At 44.6% G+C, this 23,878-nt stretch overlaps 1 protein-coding gene across 2 annotated transcripts in view; it reads right to left on the bottom strand.

Moving 5' to 3' along the window:
* Positions 1-13,067: 13,067 nt before the first annotated feature.
* DHRS3 (dehydrogenase/reductase 3) overlaps positions 13,068-23,878 on the bottom strand; it is a 36,993-nt gene continuing 26,182 nt past the window's right edge. For both annotated transcript variants that reach the window (XM_088455821.1, XM_088455820.1), the window contains exons 2-6: positions 18,444-18,587; positions 18,158-18,277; positions 16,736-16,974; positions 15,292-15,417; positions 13,068-13,977 (exon numbers count right to left, since the gene is read on the bottom strand). In XM_088455821.1, the coding sequence (XP_088311947.1) occupies positions 13,893-13,977; positions 15,292-15,417; positions 16,736-16,974; positions 18,158-18,277; positions 18,444-18,527 (654 nt within the window). In that variant the 5' untranslated portion in view covers positions 18,528-18,587 and the 3' untranslated portion in view covers positions 13,068-13,892. The remainder of the gene's footprint in view (positions 13,978-15,291; positions 15,418-16,735; positions 16,975-18,157; positions 18,278-18,443; positions 18,588-23,878) is intronic.

The raw sequence follows: 23,878 nt of genomic DNA, 5'->3' as shown, positions 1-23,878 counted from the left end.
AGAATATGGCCTCAGCACATGGGTGAGAGAACCCTCAGCAACAAAGGGGTTAATGTTCTTAAAATTATAGTGTGACATGCGAACTGGTTACTAATTATAACTTAAGGGGTTACTAATGAGTAAGGTAACTAATATATGAATTTCTGTGTATTGATGCACCTTTCATTAAACAATAGACTTAATTAAGGAACAACCTGCTGAAATAGTAGATAGAATTGTAAAAAGTGGTGTATTACTGGGTCTGGGCTAGGGAGTCCTTGCCTCTCTGCTATGGTGTGAGGGAAAAAAAGGAAAGAGAACCGAAGAACGAGGGCACCTCCCTACTTGTCACCAAACACTTCAGCGAATCTGTGCATACAGATCACTTCTTCATAGGGGTTTTAAACATATCGGTGTACATATATTCTTATTTTATCATTTATACATAGAGAAAACCAAGTTAGAAGGGAAAAACATGTATTTTCCTAAAACTATTCCCATCTTTCATCAAACTACAGCAACCCCAAAGGGTAACAAATATATGTGCATTTTACACAACCTATGATGAAGGAAATGTGGCAGTGAAAGGACAGATATTTCAGGCAAAATATGCTGCAACTGGATGCTTTTTGGTAGAAGTTAGGGAAGCTGGAAATGCTTAGATTGGAAATGCAATATACTATTAGATATAGTAGAGATAGGCAAGCACTTATTTTATCAAGATTATCCATTTGGGAGAAATGTAATAGACCAAGCAGTGGATGCTAATTGGCTGTTCGTATTTTCTGGTGATTTGCTCTGAAAGCTAGACACCCCAGCAATGCAATATGAAGGATACACAATGCACGATCCAACGTATGATGGCATTGTGTATTGTTACATGCTGCATGCAACAGCACTACGTCGTTCATTGCATCTCCCCATCAGCCATGCAGAACAGCAGATGGGACGCTGTGGCTTGGGGCGTATTTATAATGGGTCCAGGGCAGACCACACCGCACACGCTGCACCCGTATTTAGTTATACTTACCTTTCCGCAGATTCCGGTGTGCTGCTCTGCAGCGTCTGACCGGAGCTGCAGAGCAGCAAAAAATTACTGTGAAAATGGCGGCCATTTTCCCGGTGACTCGCGCATGCGCAGAAAACATGTTCCCAGGAAAAGGTGCAGGTACCATTTTCCCGCAGACCCGTGCTTGCGAGGAGTGTATCTATAATGGGTGCAGGGTGTGCGGGGAACACGGGCCCCATACCGCACACCCTGCACCCATAATATTACTTACCTCTCCGGAGTCCCACTACGAAGCAGGCGTCCGGCGCTGTAAAACAACTGGAAAATGGCCACTCTGGCCATTTTCCCGTCGTTTGAGCATGCGCAGTACAAGGAAAATGGGCGCCGCAGCCATTTTCCCGGTGACCTGTGCATGCGCTATAGAATCTGGGCACACTCTAGTGTCCAGAGTCTATAACTCCGGCGCTGGCCATGCACAGCTCAGTGCGCTGCTGGCCGCCGGGTGGAGAGGCCCCTCCTCTCTAGAAATGCCCCTGGTGCTTGCGCAGTAGATTCTGGCATGAAGCCAGAATCTACTGATCTGACAGAGAGGAGGGGACGCAAACGGAGGCTGCACATGGGCCCCCTCCTCTCTTAAAATGCCCCTGGTTTTGGCGAATGACGGAACGGGCGTACACACTATACGACGTGAACGATATATAACATTCCGATCCGCCTCCCCGGTGTGTACTCAGCTTACGGCTTGTAACAGAAAAAGTGCTTTTGGGTAGTTATAGCAACAAAAGAGACATCTTGCAGTACTATGTTGGGCATACACGCATCTTCAGCATTGTAGATTGTGTGCAGGTGTGATGTAAGTGTTCTGCAGGAGACAAGTGTGTGTTAAAGCAGAGGTTCCCAAACTCCGCCATTCCAGGCCAGGTTTTAGAGATATCCATGCTTGAGCTCAGGTGACTTAATTAGTAGAGATGAGGGTTCGGATTCTGTGGAATCCAAATTGCTCCGAACATAGGGGATCTGAGACCACTGATGTCGGATTCTCACTAGTGATAGCGGTCTGCCCTACACAGAACAAACACACAGCCGCCAGCGACAGCTGTGTGTTTGTTACAGCAGCCAATGAGAGTCACACAGACTCTCATTGGCTGCTGCACGGAGGGAGCCGGCTGGAGCTCACTCATGAGCTTCGTCTTCCGGCTCCCTCCTCGGGGTGTGGATGCAGAGCGAACGGCACGGAAGCTGGGATTCAGCTAAGTTTTATATATTTTTTTAAATGTGTGTAAGGGCCGGGGGCGCTACTGGGGGGCACAGCTACTGGGGGGGTCTGCTATTTGGGGGGGCATACTACTGGGGGGCATTCTACTGGGGGGCCTGCTACTGGGGGGGCATACTACTGGGGGGCCATACTCCTGGGGGGCCTGCTACTGGAAGGGCATACTACTGGGGGGGCCATACTACTGGGAGCCATACTACTGGGGGGGCCTGTTACTGTTGGGCCATACTACTGGGGGTGCCTGCTACTGGGGGGGCTGCTACTGGGGGGCCTGCTACTGGGGGGGTCTGCTACTTGGGGGGGCCTGCTACTGGGGGGCATAATACTGGGGGCCTGCTACTGGGGGGCCTACTACTGGGGGCCGTACTACTGGGGGGGCATACTACTGTGGGCATTGTGTAAAAGGGGCACTACTGGGGGCATTGTGTAAAAGGGGCACTACTGTGTGTCATAACATAAATAAGAGACACTACTTTATGGTGTAATGTGAATCAGGCCCTATGTGCGGTGTAATGTGAATAAGATTGTGCACTGTGACTCCTTGGGCCGTAACCTACTTTGTAAACAAGTACTGTGATTCTGCTGGCCGTACCCCACTGGGTGGGTGCACTACTTTTCATTTCTGCCACTGCTGTGTGGCAATGTGTCATAGATGTGCTTTATACTGTGGTGTCTGTGTCGTTGTGCCGCTGCTTTGTCGCTTAGTAACCAGTCAGCTCACTGCAACCTTTGGCCAATAATGGTGAAAACAATATTATAAGCTGTGAGGTGGTCTAAATTGACTGGAAATTAATGTTATTGAGGTTAATAACACTCTAGGAAGAAAAAAAGACCAATTTATGTGATTTTAGCTTTTTTTGTCAATTTTTGTAAAAAAATCCAAATCCAAAGCAGTTTGGCAAATCCAAATCCAAAACCGGACGACGAATTAGAACCAAATCCTAATCCAAATCTGGCAAAAATGGTCCGGCGCACATCCTTATTAATTAGTACTTCAGGCAATTTGATTTAACCATCTGGACCCAAGCATGTATATCCTTAAAACCTGGACTGTAATGACGGAGTTTGGGAAACTCTGTGTTAAAGGCTTTGCAATAATATGCTGGTATTAGGCAGAAGGGTCTAGACCAGTGCTGTCAAACTCGGGCCCTACAGCTGCTGTGGGACTACATATCCCAGCATGCCCTGCCACAGTTTTAGCATGCCCTAATAGCACAACTGTGGCACTGCATGCTGGGATGTGTAGTTCCACTGCAGCTGAAGGGCCCGAGTTTGACACCACTGGTCTAGACTTTTTATTTTACCTGGTCAGAATGGTATATAGCTTCAGTGCCAGCTTTCACCTACATGTGTTACTGTACAGGCTTGTAAAACTAAAGCAGAAAGAAATAGCCACTTTCCATCTAAAACCTTACTGGCAATTAAATTATAACAATTTCTGCAGAGAGAACTGATCTGATTAGCACAAAGCACCTCCTCGTGATCTCTCAGCACACAGGGCATTACACTACACAATACTGTTTAACCTGACAATTTTAATACAGAAAAGTAAGTAAGATCACACTTGCCTACTTTTGAAAAAGCATTTCAGGGAGATTGTGAAAGCAGCACCTATGAGCGCGTGTTACAGTGGGCGTGTACTGATAAATCTGAGAGGCGTGTCATAACATTGACTTAATCTAATTGTAAATGAGCCCCAAAGCAGTTAGTAAGATCTATTTGTTGATGAAAACACACTGATTCTTTTCAGAAAATTATCCCATTTAAATGTATATATGTCTTTTTTTTTTTTTTTTTTTTTAAATATAGCAGCTACATAACTCTTCCGGGAGACAGGGAGATTGCTACTATTTCAGGGAGTCTCCCTGCCAATGAGGCAAATATAATGCTGGGCATACACTATACCACAGGTTCTCAAACTCTGTCCTCAGGACCCCAAACAGTGCATGTTTTGCAGGTCTCCTGCCAGAATCACAATTGAAATAATTAGCTCCACCTGTGGATCTTTTAAAATGTGTCAGTGAGTAATGAGTACACCTGTGCACCTGCTGGGTGACTAGCAAAACATGAACTGTGTGGGGTCCTGAGGACTGAGTTTGAGAACTACTGCACTATACAATTATCTGTCAGATATCTGTCCAATCTGGCTATTTGAAATGAAAATCTGGTAATGTTTGCTCACAAACACTGAAAAACAGACAAAAATGGACGTTCAGCCAAATTGGTTAAAACACATGAATTTAACAAATTTGAACAATTTTTTTTTTGTCCGTTTTCCAGTGTTTAAGACCATATGATCAACTGTCATTACCAGGTTTTCATTCCAACCAGCCAGATTGGACAGATATCAGAGAAATAATTGTATAGTGTATGCCCAGCAGAAGATGTGTATTGTGAATATTACTTATTACACTATTACTAGTATAAACTATTAAGGTGCATACACACACAATGATTTTGTAAATGAACGATTTTAGTAAACGATTTTTGTTCATTTTTTCAACGGAAAAATGAACGAAGATCGTTTACTAAAACCCATGGCAGAGTGATTGACAGGAAGGGCCATTTGCAGATGGTAACGGGGGGTGGTCGGGCTAACGCAGGCGTGCATTTCAACGCCGTTGCATGGCCATGCATAAATTATCCACTGCGATACCAGACACCGCCTGAGGTCTCATAGCGTGCGCAGAAGTAAGCAATTCCTGAGTAAGGTCTGGGCTTCCCTAACTGTCCGATGTTACTTGATGTTACCGATTGTTTCTCTATGTTGTTAAAGTATACGGATGTGAGTAAGGGGAAGTGGGCGTCCTTATGTCAGGCTGCGATCGCAATGCGAATGCAAACATTTACATGTCACTGCTGATATTAACCAAGTTGCGTGCGTATAAGCAGAACAGCGATCCATAGTGAATCAGGCCCCCAGTCTCTTGTCTTTTTTTCTCAGAAATCCTTGTCACACTGTTATAGCAAATCCACCAGTGCTGTACAGTGTGTACACCCCATTCCTCTGTGTTTTCACCGCATTACTAGAGCAAGTTCCGTAAAATTACTGAGTGACGGGAAGCATGATGTGACTTGATAGCATTTTTGGTGGCACGCCAAACGAGTCTATTTGGCGCGATTTAAGGATAGGTTAGTGAGGACACATTTGTACAGTAAGGAACTTATTTTCGATTTTCTGTTCTGTCAAAGCTGGAAGAATCCTAAGGGATTTTCAGATAAGGTGTTATATATATATATATATATATATATATATATATATAATTCACTGGTCTGTTTGTTTGGCTGTCTGTCCAGCTATGCATTCGGACATCCCTGCACTGATTGGGTTGAAACTGACACAAGTTGGTCCAGTTGGATCCAAGCCGGGTTTTAGGGTCCCTGTCGGACCTCCCGTTGGTGTGCACTGGGCAGAACTTTGACCAGGGAGCCTGTTCTGAGCCTTGCACTGGACGATTTTGAATGAAAACTTCACAGTTTGGTCTGCCTAACTTGATAACCTGAAGATTTAAACCTAGGCAATGCCGTGTACTTCAGCTAGTATATGTATATATATATATATATATATACACACAGCGGCATCTTTAGAGAGGAGGAGGTCGTGTGCATCCCCCGACACGGGCCCCCTCCTCTCACTCTGGTGGCCGGCAGCCGACTGACGAGGCTGGCCCGGCTACCGCAGAATCAATAGACTCTGGGCAATAGAGTGTGCCCAGGGTCTGTTGTGCATGCGCAGATCACCGGGGAAATGGCACGGCCGTCATTTTCCCGGCGATCTCCTCACAGCGCATGTGCACCGCACACCCTGCACCCATTATAGATACGCCCCTGCATATATATATATATATATATATATATATATATGTGTGTGTTTGTGTGTCTGTCTGTACTTTATGCATGGCCAGAGTTTTGTACTCAACTCCACCAAATTTGGCATGGTGGTGTAGTTTGACCAAGATTAGGTTTTTGCATTGTTTAAAAATCGTTAGAGCCATGGAGGTCTACATGGTGTCCACCAAAAGGTGCTGTGGAGTCTCTGATTTGAAATTTTGGTTTAAGCAATTTCCCACAGGATATCTACCAGTGCCTAAAACTGCAGTGATCTAAAGACACAGGCTGATATGTACCAGTGGAGGGCAGGCAGAGCTCTAAAGGAAGAGCAGTGAGTCAGAGGATCAACTGTCACACTGCACCTGCACTGACAGTTACTAATTTCCTCCAAGCACATTTTCATATACCATGGTCTCCAACGTTGGTCTGCAGAAATTTCTGCCAGCAATGATTTCTTTTCTGCAGTGATTTCTGAAACCGCAGTGATTTGGGAAGCTATACTGATTTCTGTCCTGTGAGTCACTCTGCTCCTGATGTACCCCATTCCAAACAGTCAGAGACTATGGGGCCTATTCATTAAACCTAAAAATTCTCTAGAGATAATTAGGTTTAGATCTCGCATGAAGTTCTACCTAATTATAGGTGGAATTCATCATTCCACCTCTCCTTAAGTATCTATTCCGAAAAGCTGTCATTTTTGCGATGACTGCTTTTCGGGAAATAGATACTTTTTCCTGCCTACACTACCTTATCGCATCTGGAAACAGTGCTGCGCATGCGCTGTTACATCTGTAAAACCAGCGCATGCGCAGCACTGCCTACAGATGCGTTAAGTTTGTGTACCCCCCTCGACCCCCCCCCACCCCCGACTTACCTGTCCGTGCAGCAGCCTCCGGATCCGTCCTGCTGGTCTGTCATGTGGTTTACCAGCAGACCACATGACAGATTAGAAAAAAAAAAAAACTTTTTTTTTTTTTTCTAAACTTTCTTGTGCTCTGCTGGGGAGCACACATGTCCGACCAGCCTCCGGAGCCTGAGGACGGAGCAGAGCGCCGGAGGGACTCGTCGGGGGACCTGCACACGCGGATACAGGAAAGTCGATTCTGCTATTCGCCACCTCACAGTGGCGAATAGTAACTGCATCAAATTCCGAAAATTCATAATTTTTGGAATTTGATGAATACCACAATTTCCACATCCCCATACTAATGTACTAATGTATGGGGAGTGTGGAAATTAACGCAGGGGAACTTAGCAAGGAGATATCTGTGATATCTCCTGTGCTAAGTCTGTTTATGAATACCAAAATAACGTTATTTAAGGAAAATGTCCTTAAAAACGTTATTTTAGTGTTGATGAATAGGCCCCTGAGTCTGCCTGCACTATCATTTACTCCTAAATTGCATTGTTATCCAGGTGTGAATGACTTCTTTGTTCCTTGTCAAAACTTCCCCCCCCATTAGTATACCACATTCAAACAAGGGTCTATGTACTAGGCCTTGAAGAGAGATAAAGTGGATGGAGATAAAGTACCAACCAATCAGCTCCTAACGGTCACTTTACAGGCTGTGGGGGAGATGTATTATAATGGCACGCATCGTGTCGCTATAATTCTTCCTACTTCGCCTCTTTACCCGAGATGAAGCAGGAAGCAGTACTGATGAGATGCATTAACATCTCATCTGCTGGAGTGTGGGAGTGAAAACTCCTCCCTTTGGTGATTCGTGCCAGATCACACAGCACATCAGCCTAGTACATGAGATCTCACGTGCAGCCCGGAGCCCGGCGGCCACCGCAGCAGGGACAGTGCTGTCCCCGATGTGGTGATAGGGAAAAGACAGCTGCCACTGACCGGTCATACATTGGGTGGCACATCGGAGCGCTATTTTGTAGATAGCAAGGCCGATATTGACAGGGGTGCAAAACCCTACATTAATACATGGGGTAGAACTGGTATAAGTGCACATAATGTGCACTGATACCACTCCTCCCCCATATTGCCGGGTCATACATCTCCCCCACTGTTTGAAAAATGACAGCTAGGAGCTGATTGGTTGGTACTTTATCTACGTCCACTTTATCTCTCCCCAAGGCTTAGTATATAGACATCTAAGTTTAATTATTTTGACATCTCAGCCTTCAAAAGTGTGGTCTTTTTCAGGACTATTCACTGTTAAAACACAACCAAAGACTAATACCATGTTGGCAAACAGTAGGGTCCTTTTCAGGATATATATATTATATAGATATATATATATATATATATATATATACACATACATACATACATACACATACACACACAGATTGGATGGACCGGCACTCCTCTGAAGTAACAGCCTGCTCCGGTGCCCTCAGAATAGGTGTAGATCCAGAAAAAAACAAAAAGCTGCGGCACTCAGAGGCTGGTATTCAACAAATGTATTAAATGGTGTTACAAAAATCCAATGTTTCGGAGCTTTATGGCCCCTCTGTCAAGGTGTGTTTTTATATATATATATATATATATATAATGTATGCATGCATGTACAGTATATGCAGACCCACCCACATCACATACTGTAGCATTACTGGGCCCCCTCAGACAGTGTCGGACTGGGCCATGAAGGGCCCACCAGGGGAATGCAATGGTAAGGGCCTTAGCTTAAGGAGTGTGGCCAGCCACCACAGATGCTTGGTTGACCAGTAGGCAAATCTTTGTGTAGTATCTATAGAAAGGAACCAAGGACCCATGATCAGTGGTACTACTTCACCAGGTAACTGACCATCTAATAGAGTAAGAATGTATGATTTGAGGTCTGGAACCTGACACCTAGAGGAGTGGGTGGGCCCTCAGGCAGTGGGGCCCACCGGGTATATCCCCTGTACCCCTGTGGGCCATTCCAAAGCCTGCCCTCAGATAACATTACTATAGAAATAAATGTCTACTCAATTCTCTTTTAAATTCTACTTTGCACTGATCCAGAGGGAGGAATACAGAAACCTGTTCAGTTTCCAATTTATCTTCACTATCAGAGACACCGTTCCTCGGATCTGATTTATTCACTGAAACTATAATACTGTCTACAAATAGCATTTTTTTTTCTAAGAAAGGCATGAAATTATCTGATTCTGTTGCGCACCTTTCCACAGCCTAATCACACCATATAGTGAACTTTGGGCCTTCCCGAGGGGGAGATTCAATTGTTTTTTGCACGTCCAATTTTTTTTTTAAATTGCCACCTATGTGTCTCACAGAATGAACAGGCCCTAAATCCAGGCAGCAGGCACATATATGGTGGTTACCTGGTCAGCACTGCTATACTATCTGCTCCTGGTGTATGTAATATGGGTCTGTAATGTTTATGTTCTAACCCAGTGCTCCGCAATCACTCCTTCATTAATTTCACTGGAGTGCAGGATCTGCTGGAGTGTACAATCCTGATATAATTACCAAGGCCGCCCGTAACTAGCTATGGGCTACCGATGCTTCACCACAGAGCGTAGCTCTCTGTAGGCAGCACCGCTGACCATACACTGTCCCTGTATCTGGCTGTAGGGTGCCATTCCCGACAGAATCACGGATGTAGTGCCACCCGCAGCACCCTCTGGATCCTGAGGATGATCTGGGCAGTGCTATTGTTTCGGCCACTTGTGGCCCGCCCCCCATGACATGATGCAATGCGCCGAGGGGTGTATGGCCAGAACCGGGTGCTGTAAGTTGAAGTTACATCGCTGATATTTACCTAATTTCAAATATGAAATATGCCCATGCTCATACTACCCATATTATACACGGTACCAACTGCGTGGCAATATTAATGCCATATATGTATACAAAACAGAAAGACAATTGTTGCTGGCACTTACCACGTCTGGAAATCTCAAATAAAAACATTGGGGATAATCCTAATTACAGATTTGTGTCTTGTAACACAGTCATGCCGTGCTAGGGAATACTTCTATATATATTGACAGACAGTAAATGTAACCTTATATTGTAGTACGGGAGGCGTGTAGCGATAACAGATCACAATCCCAAGTGCAGAAGCCACAGAGGTCATGCAGCAGATACTCAGTAAATGGATTTGCAGCAGTGATATATGGAATGAGCCTCGTCCTTAGCACAGTAACAGAGATATAATTATCTAACAGAGATGACACAGTATTACATTCCAACATATTCACAGTTTAGGAACTTGTATTGCACAATAGACATGACCTGATCGTGGGGAATCAGGCTTGTATTATGCATGAACCCATATTGTGCATCCACATATGAAGCCCCACACACAGCTGTGAACTTTACAACCAAAATGAAAACCATACAGCAGCATTACTAGTGAAAAGAAAATTACAACAAAGCAAAGATAGGGATCCCCCGTGTTCCTTAAGCTGCATACACACACAACGATTTAGTAAATGAACGAAAATCGTTTACTAAAATCGTTCATTTACTAAATGTAATGAACGATTTTTTTGAACTACAAACGATTTTTGCATATTCCCTTACTGAAAATCGTTGACTTGGTCAGGCTGACTGAACTACAAACGTGAACGTGCATGAACGATAATCGTTCATCGTTTTAACTCAGAAAGTGAACGATTTTTTTCAACGATTGAACGATAAACATTCAAAAAAATCGTTGTGTGTGTATGCACCTTTAGCGGTAAGAGTCCATTAGGAAACGATGCCACTCCACATGGAATTGCCGATTTCTCTTGTATACAGAAGATGGTGGTTGTAGTCAAACAATTCAATTATCATGACAATAGGCATTTTTTTTATTCAATCCACCACTGGATAACTATATTCATAACTAGTATGTGTGACCCGTTATTTGGAGAGTCATTAGCTATTCTGCCCGCCATATAGCCTCATCCATTCAGTGACTCTCCAGCCCCATACCACAATGTTCCCTCATATCCCCCTGATCTCATGCCCCCTGTGTATCTGCAGCCTCATGCCTCTCCCTGTGACTCTCCAACCTTATCCCCTATGACTCTCCAGCCTCATGCCTCCCCCTGTGACTATCCAGCCCCATACCTCAATGTTCCCCCATATCCCCCTTGTCTCATGCCCCCTGGTATCTCCAGCCTCATGCCTCTCCCTGTGACTCTCCAACCTTATCCCCTATGACTCTCCAGCCTCATGCCTCCCCCTGTGACTCTCCAGCCCCATACATCAATGTTCCCCCATATCCCCCTTGTCTCATGCCCCCTGTGTATCTCCAGCCTCATGCCTCCTCCTGTGACTCTCCAACCTTATCCCATGACTATCCAGCATCATCATGCCTCCCCCTGGACTCTCCAGCCTCATGCCTCCCCCTGTGACTCTCCAGCCTCATGCCTCCTCCTGTGACTCTACAGCCTGAAGATATTTGAAAACAATTATTTTTTAAATAAACGTGTATGCACAGACTAAAATTACTATGCAGAGAAGGATATAATGTAGGGATGGATCCGATTATGGGGCTGAATCAGAGGTGGGAGCTACGTAAAAAAGGAGTAACTGCACCTGAACAAACCGTGTTGCAATGCAAGGGGTGCAAATACATGTATTTATTTTGCATGCGGGGTAAACATTGGCTGTTTTTGCATGTAGTGGAAAATTCTCCTTGGTGAATGGGGAATGAGAGAGAAAAAAATAAATAAACAGTAGCTGAGTAAACAACCCAGAGCAGTCGTCTTTGAGAATAATGGCGCCTGTGGTCTGCAATGTCAGTTTGTCCAAGACAAGAGAGATCTCTAATAACTCTTACGTTACACATTTGCTGAATTGCAGGGATAGTCAAATCATGCTGCAACTGTAGTTGGGGGGGGGGGAAAGACAGTATTAAATACTGTAGGTAGAGATGGCCATTGGTGGGCTGTCCATCGATTACAGTGGATGGCAGATAACCATCTATGGTAACCAATCAATGGTTTCCCCCTCCCAGGCAGAGGCGGGCCGTGGGCCAATCAGAACCAGGGGTGAGGCTTAACGTGCTGCCGGGGGGGTGGGACTAAGCCCAGTGACGTTGGGACCCAGAGAAAAACCATCGGTTCCCAGTCTGCCATTGATGGCAGAGGACATTTTGGATCTCTGCCATCGATGACAAAACCATCAATGGTTCTTATCTATCAATGGCCATCCCTAAAAAATAGGTTCCAAAAGAATTCTGCAAACCACACCTTACCCAGAGAATGGTCACAAAATGCTCCCAGAGAGAAATAGTCTGTTGCCTTATCACCACCAAGGTCCAGATACTGCAGACGTTTCACAGAAGAGGACATAGTGTATATGCACAGCACCCGAGGGCCCAGATCCAGCACACTTTGTATAGAAATCCCTCTATAAACCTACAACAGGGAATATGGCTCAAGATGCAATACACGGGAACAATTTCAGTAGTAGTAGTAGTAGTAGATGTTTCTCCATATATTTATAAAGAATATGTATTATAAGGAACCTCCACGTTACTGTTCCAAGGGACAGAGGATCATGTGATTGGCTCCTCCAATCAGGACTCAGCACATGCTCCTTTGACACCCGATGCTCAGCAAAAATAGGAATGAAGCTGACGGCCTAAAAAGACTGATCAGCAGGAAGGGCCGCTCCCACCCGCTGCACTGTCAATATATTAGTCTGGCTTTCGTCAATGTGCCACAATAGATGAGGCCTGGTCTCGCAATTGGCAGCAGGCAGTCAGCGGCATGTAGGCCCCCAAGGTTCTGTGGGACTCTAGTCCTTAGCCAACACTGGCAATGCGAAGGGTATATTTAATAGAAGGCTATGGGTATACAATGGACATGAAAAAGCAAACACATTTACAGTTTAGGAGAAACTCCATTGTGCAGAGTTGCGCTAAGCAGCAGATTTACATTGTAGCACTTCAGGTATTAATTAAACTCAGTACAAAACAGTGGTTAAACATAACACCTTATCAAGGCACAAAAGAATGCGTTTACGCGACACAACCTGTACAAATTAAAAAAACAAACAAACATTATCCATATTTTTCAGATATTTTAATTGAATTATTTCAAAAGTCACTAAAACCGCAGAGTAGTATTTGTGTTGTGGTGAAAATTGCATTTATACAACGGACATATATTATAGCTGCTGACATTAGCGATTTCTGCCTATGAAGGAAAAAAAAAAAAAAAAAGTCAGAGAACAACTGGTTTCTATTCTCTATTTTTAAATATGACTTAAAAACAAACAAAAACTGTACAAAACCTGATTTTCTTCTTCAAGCCCTTAAAAATGACTTCCCCCACAAGCATCAACCCTCAAGGTTAGGGACAAAAAAACCCCCAAAAAACCCTACTTGATTTTAAAAGGTGAATTATCATTCTGATTGCTTTATCGGAGAAAAAAAAAAAAAACACACAAAAAAAACCTAAACAAACCACACACACAAATCACAGAGAAAAAAAGGCAATAACGAAAGACAAACAAGAGCCGCACTGGCTCATTTTCCAAAATAAATTTGGAAATAGATTATACATCAAGCGACTGTAGCATAATCCGTTAAAAATTCTATTAAAACGACGTTTAAATCTTTATGCTACCAGTCGATTTAAACAATAAAACTCTTAAAAATAAAAACAAAAAGTTTAAAAAAAAAAATAAAAAAAAAATTATAACTGTCACATCTTCTAGATTCTTTACAGTTCAGCAATATTTGGGCCTGAACAAAGGCCGTACTGCAGAATCGTTGACCTGGAAGAGATCCATTTTGCCGTATGTGAAGAGGGTGCCTCACAACCTTGTTGGGGGTGAAGGGGGGACTCAGCCCCCACTTCATGGACAGTTCCAATATTTTCCAGCGGGATCTATGTCCTCCCTTTGAAAGTGTTCATACAAGTATACGTTCCAGAAAACCTGTGGATTTCTTCAAGTGCTGATTGAGGGAGAATGCTGGAGTGAAAGAGGAGGGGAAAACAAAATATAAACAGACGTGTTTGGTCTAGAGGAGAAAGGATGTGAAACTGAAACTACCTGTGGTTTCATGTATACAAAGGGGAAGGAAGTACTACCGTTTTACTGCTGACAAATGTTTGCAAAAGAACAGAGGAGTTAAAGACTGAAAGACAGGATGCAGCATAAAGAAGGCTTATAAGACACTTGCAGAAAACAAGACAGGATGTTAAAAAAAAAAAAAAAGGTTGAACTATCAAGAGACACTAAAGGAGAGAAAAAAAGTTTAGGAGAGTCCATGACACAACAGGGGTCATAATTGACATTGACTTATAATTTATTCTTTTTAGAGGGCATTGATAAATACTGTTCCAAAATACAGAACAGGTGGTGGGGTTGCTAATGGCAATTAGATTCTATTTGACGGATTCAATTAGCCACGGGACTTACCGTGCTGCTGCAGTTATTATTACCAGTTATCTATATAGCGCACACATATTCCGCAGCGCTTTACGGGTTTAACTCCTGAAGCCATTCAATAATTTAGCAATTTCCACATACTGTAAGACCGCGGCTAATGTGCGTTAACTCATAGCTCCGGGGTTAAGTGCCCGGAGCTATAGCATTACTACGCGGTAAGTCCCAGAGGGAAGAGAAATTTGCATTAAGTGCATTCTCAGGGCTTACCGCATGGGATAGCGGCAATAACTGAATAGCTCTGGGCAGAGCTGCAGCCTCGTGGTAAGTCCCGCAGCTCATTGAATCTAGCCATATGCATTAATTTTCTAATGGTTTAGCCTTATAGTTCTAGAGCAGAGATAGGGAACCTCAGGCCCGGGGGCCATATAAAGGCCCAAGGAATCATTTGGTCTGGCCCTCTGAGCTTTTTTCTGCTAGCCTCATCTGGCTAGCAGGGTATCTAGAATGCCAGAATCTCTGCAGCAGTGCCGCCTGGAGCATCCTTAAGACACTTCAGACGGTCACACCGCTGCTCTTACAGCTCCCCGGAGCATCCTCTGGGCATTTCTGTAATGACCGGCTATGTGGCCCCGCACCCATATGACATCACACTGAGGGGGTGTGGCCTGCACCAGCCCCGCAAATAATGTTAAATGTATCAAAATGGCCCACGGCAGTTAAAAGGTTCCCCACCCCTGTTCTAGAGGATGGGGACGCAGTTCTTTTACTTGCGGGAACACTGCAGTGAGTGATCGGAGCATCAACAAAAGTTCCGGCACCTCTGTCTCTTAAAGTCCATCCATATTTATAATATGTTTATCATATGGGTTGGAGACATAAAAGCGATAGATTTACCTTTTCAAGATTACGAGAATGTGCATTGTCCAAGGAAGCAGTAAGAGAGCGTGATTCTTCTGAACAGCCTCCACGGTCCTTCTGGCCACGGTCTCTGGCTTTAAAGGGGGGAAAATGTTTGGAAACCTGTATAATAAAGGAAGTAATCAGAAACAATGCATTTTCCGCGCTGTGCGTATAAAGTTACGCCTAACCACATTTGGAAAACGTTAACTGCGATTGTAAAAAGGAAATGCACTTTGTTGGGCAGTAGTCTTTGTTATGGTTTTCTGTATAGTAGGATGGTAATGTACGTTACTAAATGGTCATTCAGAGCTCAGAATGATGTTAAGCGGATGCTGTTTCGGGAGATCCCTAATGCACCAGATTTTATGGTAAAGCAGGCAAGTCTGCATGTCAAGATGGTCGCGTCCATAGGAGTAAATAAGGTTATATCTTGACGGGAGGAGCCGGGCGAGATCAAAGCTGGGTACACAGTAGGACGACGGATCGGCCCCTGACGACTGGTAAGTGCATACATATACTTACCAATCGTCGGCCCGATGTGTCGTCCCATGTACCCGCCCAGTTGTAATGTCATTCACCAGCGGCCTCTGCAGCAAGTGTACAGGTGCTCTGCAGATAAATCTGCCATCGGCTGTGCAGCACAGCCGACGCGATAGGTCTGAAAGACGTCGTTCACAGACATATCACTGATACACGCCTGCAGCGCCCACGATATAGTGGCCGTTCAATGGAACGCCCGATAGATTGGCCAGTGTGTACCTAGACTAAAAAAGATTTATTGTATGTTTAAAGCTATATATTTATCTCCATCATAAGGGAACCGTTTATTTGTTCAGTCTTAAAGCCATTACAGGTTGAGTCTCCCATAGCCAAATATTCCGAAATACGGAATATTCCGAAATCTGGAATTTTTTATGCATGACTGAGATAGTGAAACCTTTGCTGTTTGATGGTTATACACAAACTTTGCTTAAGGCAAAAAAATTATTAAAAATAAAGTATAAAATTACCTTTAGGCTGTGTGTATAAGGTGTATATGAAACCTAAATTAATTTAATTTCTGTACACAAACTTTGTTTGAGCCACAAAATTATTGAAAATATTGTATAAAATGACCTGCAGGCTGTGTGTACAAGGTGTATATAACACATAAATGCATTCTGTGTGTACAAGGTGTATATAACACATAAATGCATTCTGTGTGTATAAGGTGTATATAACACATAAATGCATTCTGTGTGTATATTTGGGTCCTGTTTCCAAGATATCGCATTATGATATGCAAATATTCCAAAATACGGAATATTCCGATATCCAAAATACCCCTGGTCCCAAGCATTTTGGATACGGGAGACTCAACCTGTACTATATTATTTAAGAAAAAAAAAAAAAAAAAAAGGAACGAAACAAGAAAGAAAACATAGAATACAGCACAAACCTTATTCGCATTCCTTGGAACATCTCCGTGTTGGTATGGAAGGGTAATACTGTGGTGGCGTTAACTCCTGGGCAGTCCAAGAGCCCCAAGGTCAAGCTCTCCATAAAAGCAAAAGAGGAGGCTTTAGAAGTGCAGTAGTCAATGGCCCCGGGGATTGTAGATAAGGCCAGGACTGAGTTTATGCAGACAATGTGCCCGTTCTGCAGTTCCAACATGCGTGGCAGGAAGGCTTTCGTGGTCTGCCACAAAACAAAGATTTCCGTACGGTACATTAGTATGTGTATTAACTACACCGTGAATATCGCTAGCCTCAATTACTGTATGTAATATACTTAAACATCAATATGCAAAGCAGTTGTCATGTTATACAGCCCCCAACTACAGGCTAATTAGCATTTTATGGTGCGTAGGATGATAGAACCCTCTTCATAGGTGTAAACCCAACACAGTACCAGGGGCTCAGTCACTCACATGTTTGGTGCTTCTGGCGTCTATCAATAACTTACACTTATAATGGGAAGTATAAATGACAGCCATGGCCAACAGGAATTATAGCCACACGGGTTTGATGTGTGTATTGTGAATGACATCTAAGAGCAAGACATATAGATTACATGGTATATCTTACACCACTCAATGCTTTTTGGTGGCCACCCCATTAGTAGTTAATAGGTAGGTCGTCCTCACTTACACTTTTCAGTTTAAGAATACAAAGACATTTTATGAAACAAAAGCCATAATGGTATGCGTTCGGCATCCCGGTGATTGGGATGCCGACGCTTACCGGCGCCAGATACGGGTGTCGGTCAAAATCCCGGCATCAGCATCCTGACTGCCGGGATACCGAAGATAAGTAACAGGGTTGGGGGGAGGGTTAGGTTTAAGGGTTAGGCACTAGAAGGAGGGTTAGGCACTAAGGGGTTAGGTTTTAGGCACCAGGGGGGGGGGAGGGATAGGGTTAGCATAACGACCAACAAGTGTCGGTATGTTAACCCTGTCGGGATCCCATAATCGGGATTCTGACTACCAGGATCCCAACCTTCTGTGTTTTATACCGATTCCAGCCATAATTATAATTGCCTCTGGCAACAAAATACAAGTCTATCCAATATGATAATATTCAAATACGGTACATTTGTTTTCTTATACTGGAGAGAATTGATTTTATTTTTACCCCTGTGTACTCCACTTTTCTGTAGTCACTTATTTTAGATCCCACTAAAGATGCTTTAGATAGGAAGAGTGATGCGCACAGGAAAAATAGCTTCCCCCATGGTCAGTTTTATCCTTTTATTTGTGATGCATGTACAGTATAGGTTGATAAATATTATTGGTTTATAGAAGATAACCTGTCCTTTAGGTTTTGTGGTTCTTTAGGTAGAATAAGATTTACTAATACACAATTAAAAAAAAGGAACGTACCCAAAACTGCCCCAGTGTGTTGATGTGCTGGGACTTCAGAAGAGCATCGTCGTCACTGTCCATTAAGCTCTTCCCATGAACAACCGCAGCGTTATTCACTAAAATGGTGACATCACCCACCTGCAAGATAAAGAGAACGGAAACAGTTTAGCACAGGAGTCATCATTGTAATTTCTAGCAAAAAAAAAAAAAAAGTTGACATGGTCTCCATGTTTCCAGACAGGTTTATATTCTGCTTGACAACGGTCTCTGAACAAGTTCCTTGCCCTGGTAGCAGAGGTCTTACCTTTTCCCGGACGGACTTTGCTTGTTGGTAAACCTCCTCCCGATTGCCAACGTCACAAATAAAATAATGGCATTCACTGCCCATCTGCCTCAGTTCTTCCGCAGTTTCCTTCAGGCATTTCTCAGTCCGGCCCCATAAAATGATCTGCAAGATGAAAAAGGACTATAAATGATAGATTGCTGAACAAATGCAGAAAGGTGATGGTCACGGCCTATCCCAGCTACAATCCTCCTTATTTAGTCTGTGCTGGACTGACTGCTTATGGTTTTCTTGGCAATGCGCGTCCCTATGTTTGACTTATTTTTTTTTCTATTACCAGTAATGCTAATTACATACGTTTTATTGATAATCTGCCCACTAGGTGGCACAGTTTTACATGACGCTTTATCTTATTTTGACACTTCAAGACTTATATATTAGATCAATAAAAATAAAAACAAATGTTGTTAATTTATTTTGATTATCCAATTAACCCATCAAATCAAAATGATAAAGGCTATGTTCACTCATTATCATGCCGGTGTAATTTCCCTTTCACGTTTTGTCAACCTTTGACAAAACGTCATCGTTCTACCTGAAACTGCGCAAACACTGCATAACGCAGCCTTATCGGCTGGCCAATCGTAACATTACACTGTATGGCCTTAAGCAACCAGTCACCCTTCATTAGAACACAAAGCATCATGACTCCACTAAACCCCATTGTGTTGCCAGTGACTGAGTGCTAGGTAGTTCCCTGGAGATCACAGGCGTTTCATCTTCTCAGTGTTAAAAGGCCATTGTAACTAATGCACACTACCAGCCCTAGGCGGGGTGAGAACCAAGAAAGATATTGTAGGCTCCACTAGAGCCCTCTCCCACTACTCCCGTCATTATGAGGTCTGTGCATTTGAGTTTTTCCCCACACTGTAAACAGCGCCTGGTCCAGTTACAGACCTCGTGGCCAAAATGTAAACAAGTCAACTCTTCAAATTCAAAATGAAATACTGGGACACGTAATTCATAAACGTCATGAAGACAGAATATTTCTAGTAAGAGGAAAGGGACTCTCTTAGGAAAACAGGGACACACGGAAGTCATCATCATCGATTATCTGATCGTTGGCTGGCCAAATCATCATGTTGCCCAAGGTGGTTTGAAATGAATGGTTCAAGTTTCCATTTTAGATCACTCTTCACTGACTTTACCAAATAGCTGCCAACATTTCCAAATGATAACTCGGGTCAATATAAAGATCATTCCTCATCAGGAGAAATCATGACCATCATATCTGCCCAAACTGCACCCCAAACCAACAAAACATCTGTAAGTGTTGTGCAAGATGACTCCCCAAAAGGATGGAAGGCAAGACACTCTGGGCCTGATTCAGAGCCGGACGCTCTGACCAGAGCGCTCGCTCTGAATCAGGGCCCTCCTACCTCAACTTGGAGCGGCCTCTTGGACGCTCGCATAGCTGTGGGTTACCACCCACAGCTTATGCGAGCGTCCATGATGATGGTCGCGATGGTCAAGACCATTGCGACCATCGGGCTTGCAACGAGACCCTGCGGTAGGGTCTCGCTGCCGCAAGCCCTGGAGTGATTTTGGCTCTATCAGAGCCAAAATCACTCCCACTGACATCACTACTGATGTCAGTGGGGCCGGACCCAGACGGTAGGCGTTCCCATGGGAACGCCTCCGTCTGGAAGCCACGCCCCCGGCACGCCCACCAAAGGGGGCGTGCTGTCAGTCACCATCGACAGCACGCCCCCTTTGGTGCGAGACCCCGAGCGACGGCTATGCCGTAGCTCGCCGAGTCTCGCGCATGCGCACGACAGAGCTCCCTCCATCGTGTGCATGCGTATTAGGGCACCATCGACCCGCTTGCGAGCGTCCTGCGCTCGCGAGCGGGTCTGAATTAGGCCCTCTGTCTCACAAGGACTGTGCCGTTCTACAGCAGCCACACACAGCACTCTGCGAGGACAGACTCCATATCGTGGTAGAATATGATCACACAATAGTGTTAATTCTAGCACCCTGCACCTGTCACAACCTGTGCAGTTCATCTTCCCTACCTGGGAAATGCTACCTAAGACGCAGCATCGGATCACTATCATCGGTCGCCATGGGCGCAGTGATGGGCAACGAAACTGCTCAGCCTTTGTTAGGAAGTTTCAGTTGGAAGACGCACATCCAGGCCCCGGCATTCCAAAAACAAAATGGGGGCGACATGCTTCAGTTTCCGGGAACGCAGGCCGGTCCACCCACTCCCTGCCCCCAAACAGCCGATCTTCTAACATGGGAGATGTATGCAAACATTGGGTTTGCGCATATTTCTGAATGAGGTCCATTAATCTATAATGAACAACAGTTACTTAAATATAACATGAACACGTAACTTTAGAAATAAATGAAAAATCAAGTGAGATTATAAAGCAAATAAATAGTGTGTACACTTGGCACCATGTGTTTACACAAATTTTGTTTTAGAATATGATTTTGAGGCTTATTAGTAAAATCCTAATGTTTTTTTAGGTTGCAGTTCGGAGAAGAGCTATGAGGTGCCTACCTTGTACAGAATCTTATTGGAATATCAAAATGTATTATTTATTACCAGTTATTTATATAGCGCACACATATTCCGCAGCGCTTTACAGAGAATAGTTGGCCATTCACATCAGTCCCTGCCCCAGTGGAGCTTACAACCTATGGGCCTGATTCAGACCCACTCGCGAGCGGCTGTACGCTCGCAAGTGGGTCGATGGTCTGCACTGAGCATGCGCACGACGGAGGGAGCTCCGTCGTGCGCATGCGCCAGACACGACGAGCGAAGGACTTTCCTTCGCTCGTTGTGTCCGATCAAAGGGGGCGTGCTGTCAATGTTGATTGACAGCACGCCCCCTTTGGTGGGCGTGCCGGGGGCGTGCCTCCCTGACGGGGGCGTTCCCACGGGAACGCCTCCCGTCAGAAGCCGGCCCACTGACATCACTAGTGATGTCAGTGGGAGTGATTTTGGCTCTGATAGAGCCAAAATCACTCCGGAGCTTGCGGTTGAAAACCTCAACCGCAGGCTCCGGCTCGCAATTTCGATGGTCGCGATGGTCACGACCATCGCGGCCATCAAAATGCACGCTCGTATAGCCTGTGGGTGGTGACCCACAGCTATACGAGCGTCCAGGAGGACGCTCCATGAAAAAGGAGCCCGGCCCTCATGCAGAGCGTGCGCTCTGCTCAGAGCGTACGGCTCTGAATGAGGGCCTATATTCCCTACTACATGCACACACATATACATACACACTAGGGTTAATTTTTTGTTTGGGGACAAATTAACCTACCAGTATATTTTTGGAGTGTGGGAGGAAACCGGAGTACCCGAAGGAAACCCACGCAAGCACAGGGAGAATATACAAACTCCCCACAGTTAGAGCCGAGGTGGGAATCGAACCCACGACCTCAGTGTTGTGAGGCAGTAACGCTAACCATTACACTGTCTGTGCTGCCCACAGACAGTGTCACTCTGAATGTCACTCTGCAATTATTGGCTTCACCATGGTTTTGCAACCTCAAAATGGGTCACATATGGCTCATAATACTAGTAATTACCTCTATTTTATGCACTTCAACTCTTCAACACCTCTAACCTGGGTCACAATTTACCTAATTGTATAGTCAGATGCTTGGCAGGTTGGCCAGAAAAACCTTAGGAAAGCAATTGGAGTATTAGCGGTAGCAATTGTACTTGAGGGCCTCAAGTTGACCCCATTTGTCAGTGTAAGCTCTGGGCGGCTTGTTTTTTCCACCCTCTTTGGGGCACATGCAGGGATACAAAGTGTAAAAAGTAAATTGATTACATATGCGATCCCTTTACTTCTGGGTTGTGACATGACATTCTTACGGTGTGTGCAGTGTCGTCGGACGGTGGCAAGTAACAAATCCGTTGTGCAAATGTAGGCTATGGGCTAATGCCAGCTAAAGATGGCATTTGGTATCAGGGCCAACCTTTGGGGGCTGATTTCACAATCAAAAGCAGAGGCAATGGAAATATCTGCTGCAATCACCCCTTCATACATACATGGGATGCTTATTTTTTGTGTGAATACACTGAAAACAGCCATTTTTGGAGGATTTCCGGCAAAACACTGTTATACTGCTTTCACATCGCAATGCAGGGTCACCCCCCCCCTGGATTTTGTACACGGGTACATCCCGGGTGTGTCCCCCTTCAGACTGGCGGCCCGACCCGGCTTATTGCCGGAGCGATGACATCACCGCCATCACATGCTGAGACGGCGTTTGGAGAAGAGATCATCTCCAAGCACCAGCTCTTCCTATGCCGTGAACGGGACCCGGGTTGCCTCGACCCGGGTTACCCGTTCACACTGCACCGCGAGCCAGGTTGAACACGTGTTCAACAGTGCTTGTTACGTTACCAGGGTTGAAATGCCGAGTCGCTCGACCCAGGTTATTTCAACTGGGCCCTTTCACACTGCACAGTAACCCGGGTTATTGCTGGCAGTGTGACAGGGGTATTAATAAACAGGCACCTTCGTAACTATGGCAGATCCAGCACTGCCTGCTTATTTGCAGTTGTAGGACAGTGTCTGGAAGCACATCCTTGAGAATTCAAACTAGACTTCTAGCATAGTAGAATGAAGACCTTCACAGTACAAGTAATTCTATGGATGAGATAGGTATTTATTATGTTTGTGTGTGGTCATTGTTATTAATAAAGTAAGGAGAGTTGTCAGGTCCCAGCTCATTATGCTACGGGGGCCCAAAGACTTGTAGATACACCCCCGCAGACAACCACTAAGGCCTCTAATCTAAGCTCATCTTGCCGTTCCCTTTGGAGAATGGCCATTGGTTAGCGTTCTGCTTAAGTGCGTCCAGAAGTATCCTCCTACTTTTGTGAAGTCATTATTTCGAAAAGACTTCATGGCCAAATGCTTTTTGGATCATCAAAAAAGGGAAGGACGTCTGATGGGAAGACTCGCCAAGTATGTGCACGCTACAAGCCTATAATAAACCATAGTAATCACACCTCAGAGATATCTTTTCTCAATCAACTGGAGCACAACTGAAATTCCTTAAGCTACATTTCAATGGCATTCACAATTTCACCGTGTAATCATTCACATAACTGGAACCTAAATATTATATCACCACAGAAGTACTGCAACGCCGAAATGCCCCCCTACTTTGCCTTCTGTTTACTCCTCAAGTGGCACGGCTCCTGCTAAATGAATAAATGACTTAAAACATAAATCCACGCGCCCAAGCACTCATCGGCGCAATCACAAGAACGTTTCCGTGTCTGATCATATCCTTCTCTTGTGCGTAGAACATGAAGGTCACCGTGTCTTCAGTATAGCTACCAGATGTGCTCTAACGTGTGGGGCAAAAGTTCAGTGTCTGTACTGCTCCAGGATTAAAAAAAGGAACAAAGTTTCCGTTTA

This window comes from Taudactylus pleione, unplaced genomic scaffold, assembly GCF_031769625.1.
Source record: "Taudactylus pleione unplaced genomic scaffold, aTauple2 ptg000671l, whole genome shotgun sequence".
NCBI lineage: Eukaryota > Metazoa > Chordata > Amphibia > Anura > Myobatrachidae > Taudactylus > Taudactylus pleione.
The sequence above is the reverse complement of the archived record's forward strand: the minus strand, read 5'-3'. Positions and strand labels throughout refer to the sequence as shown.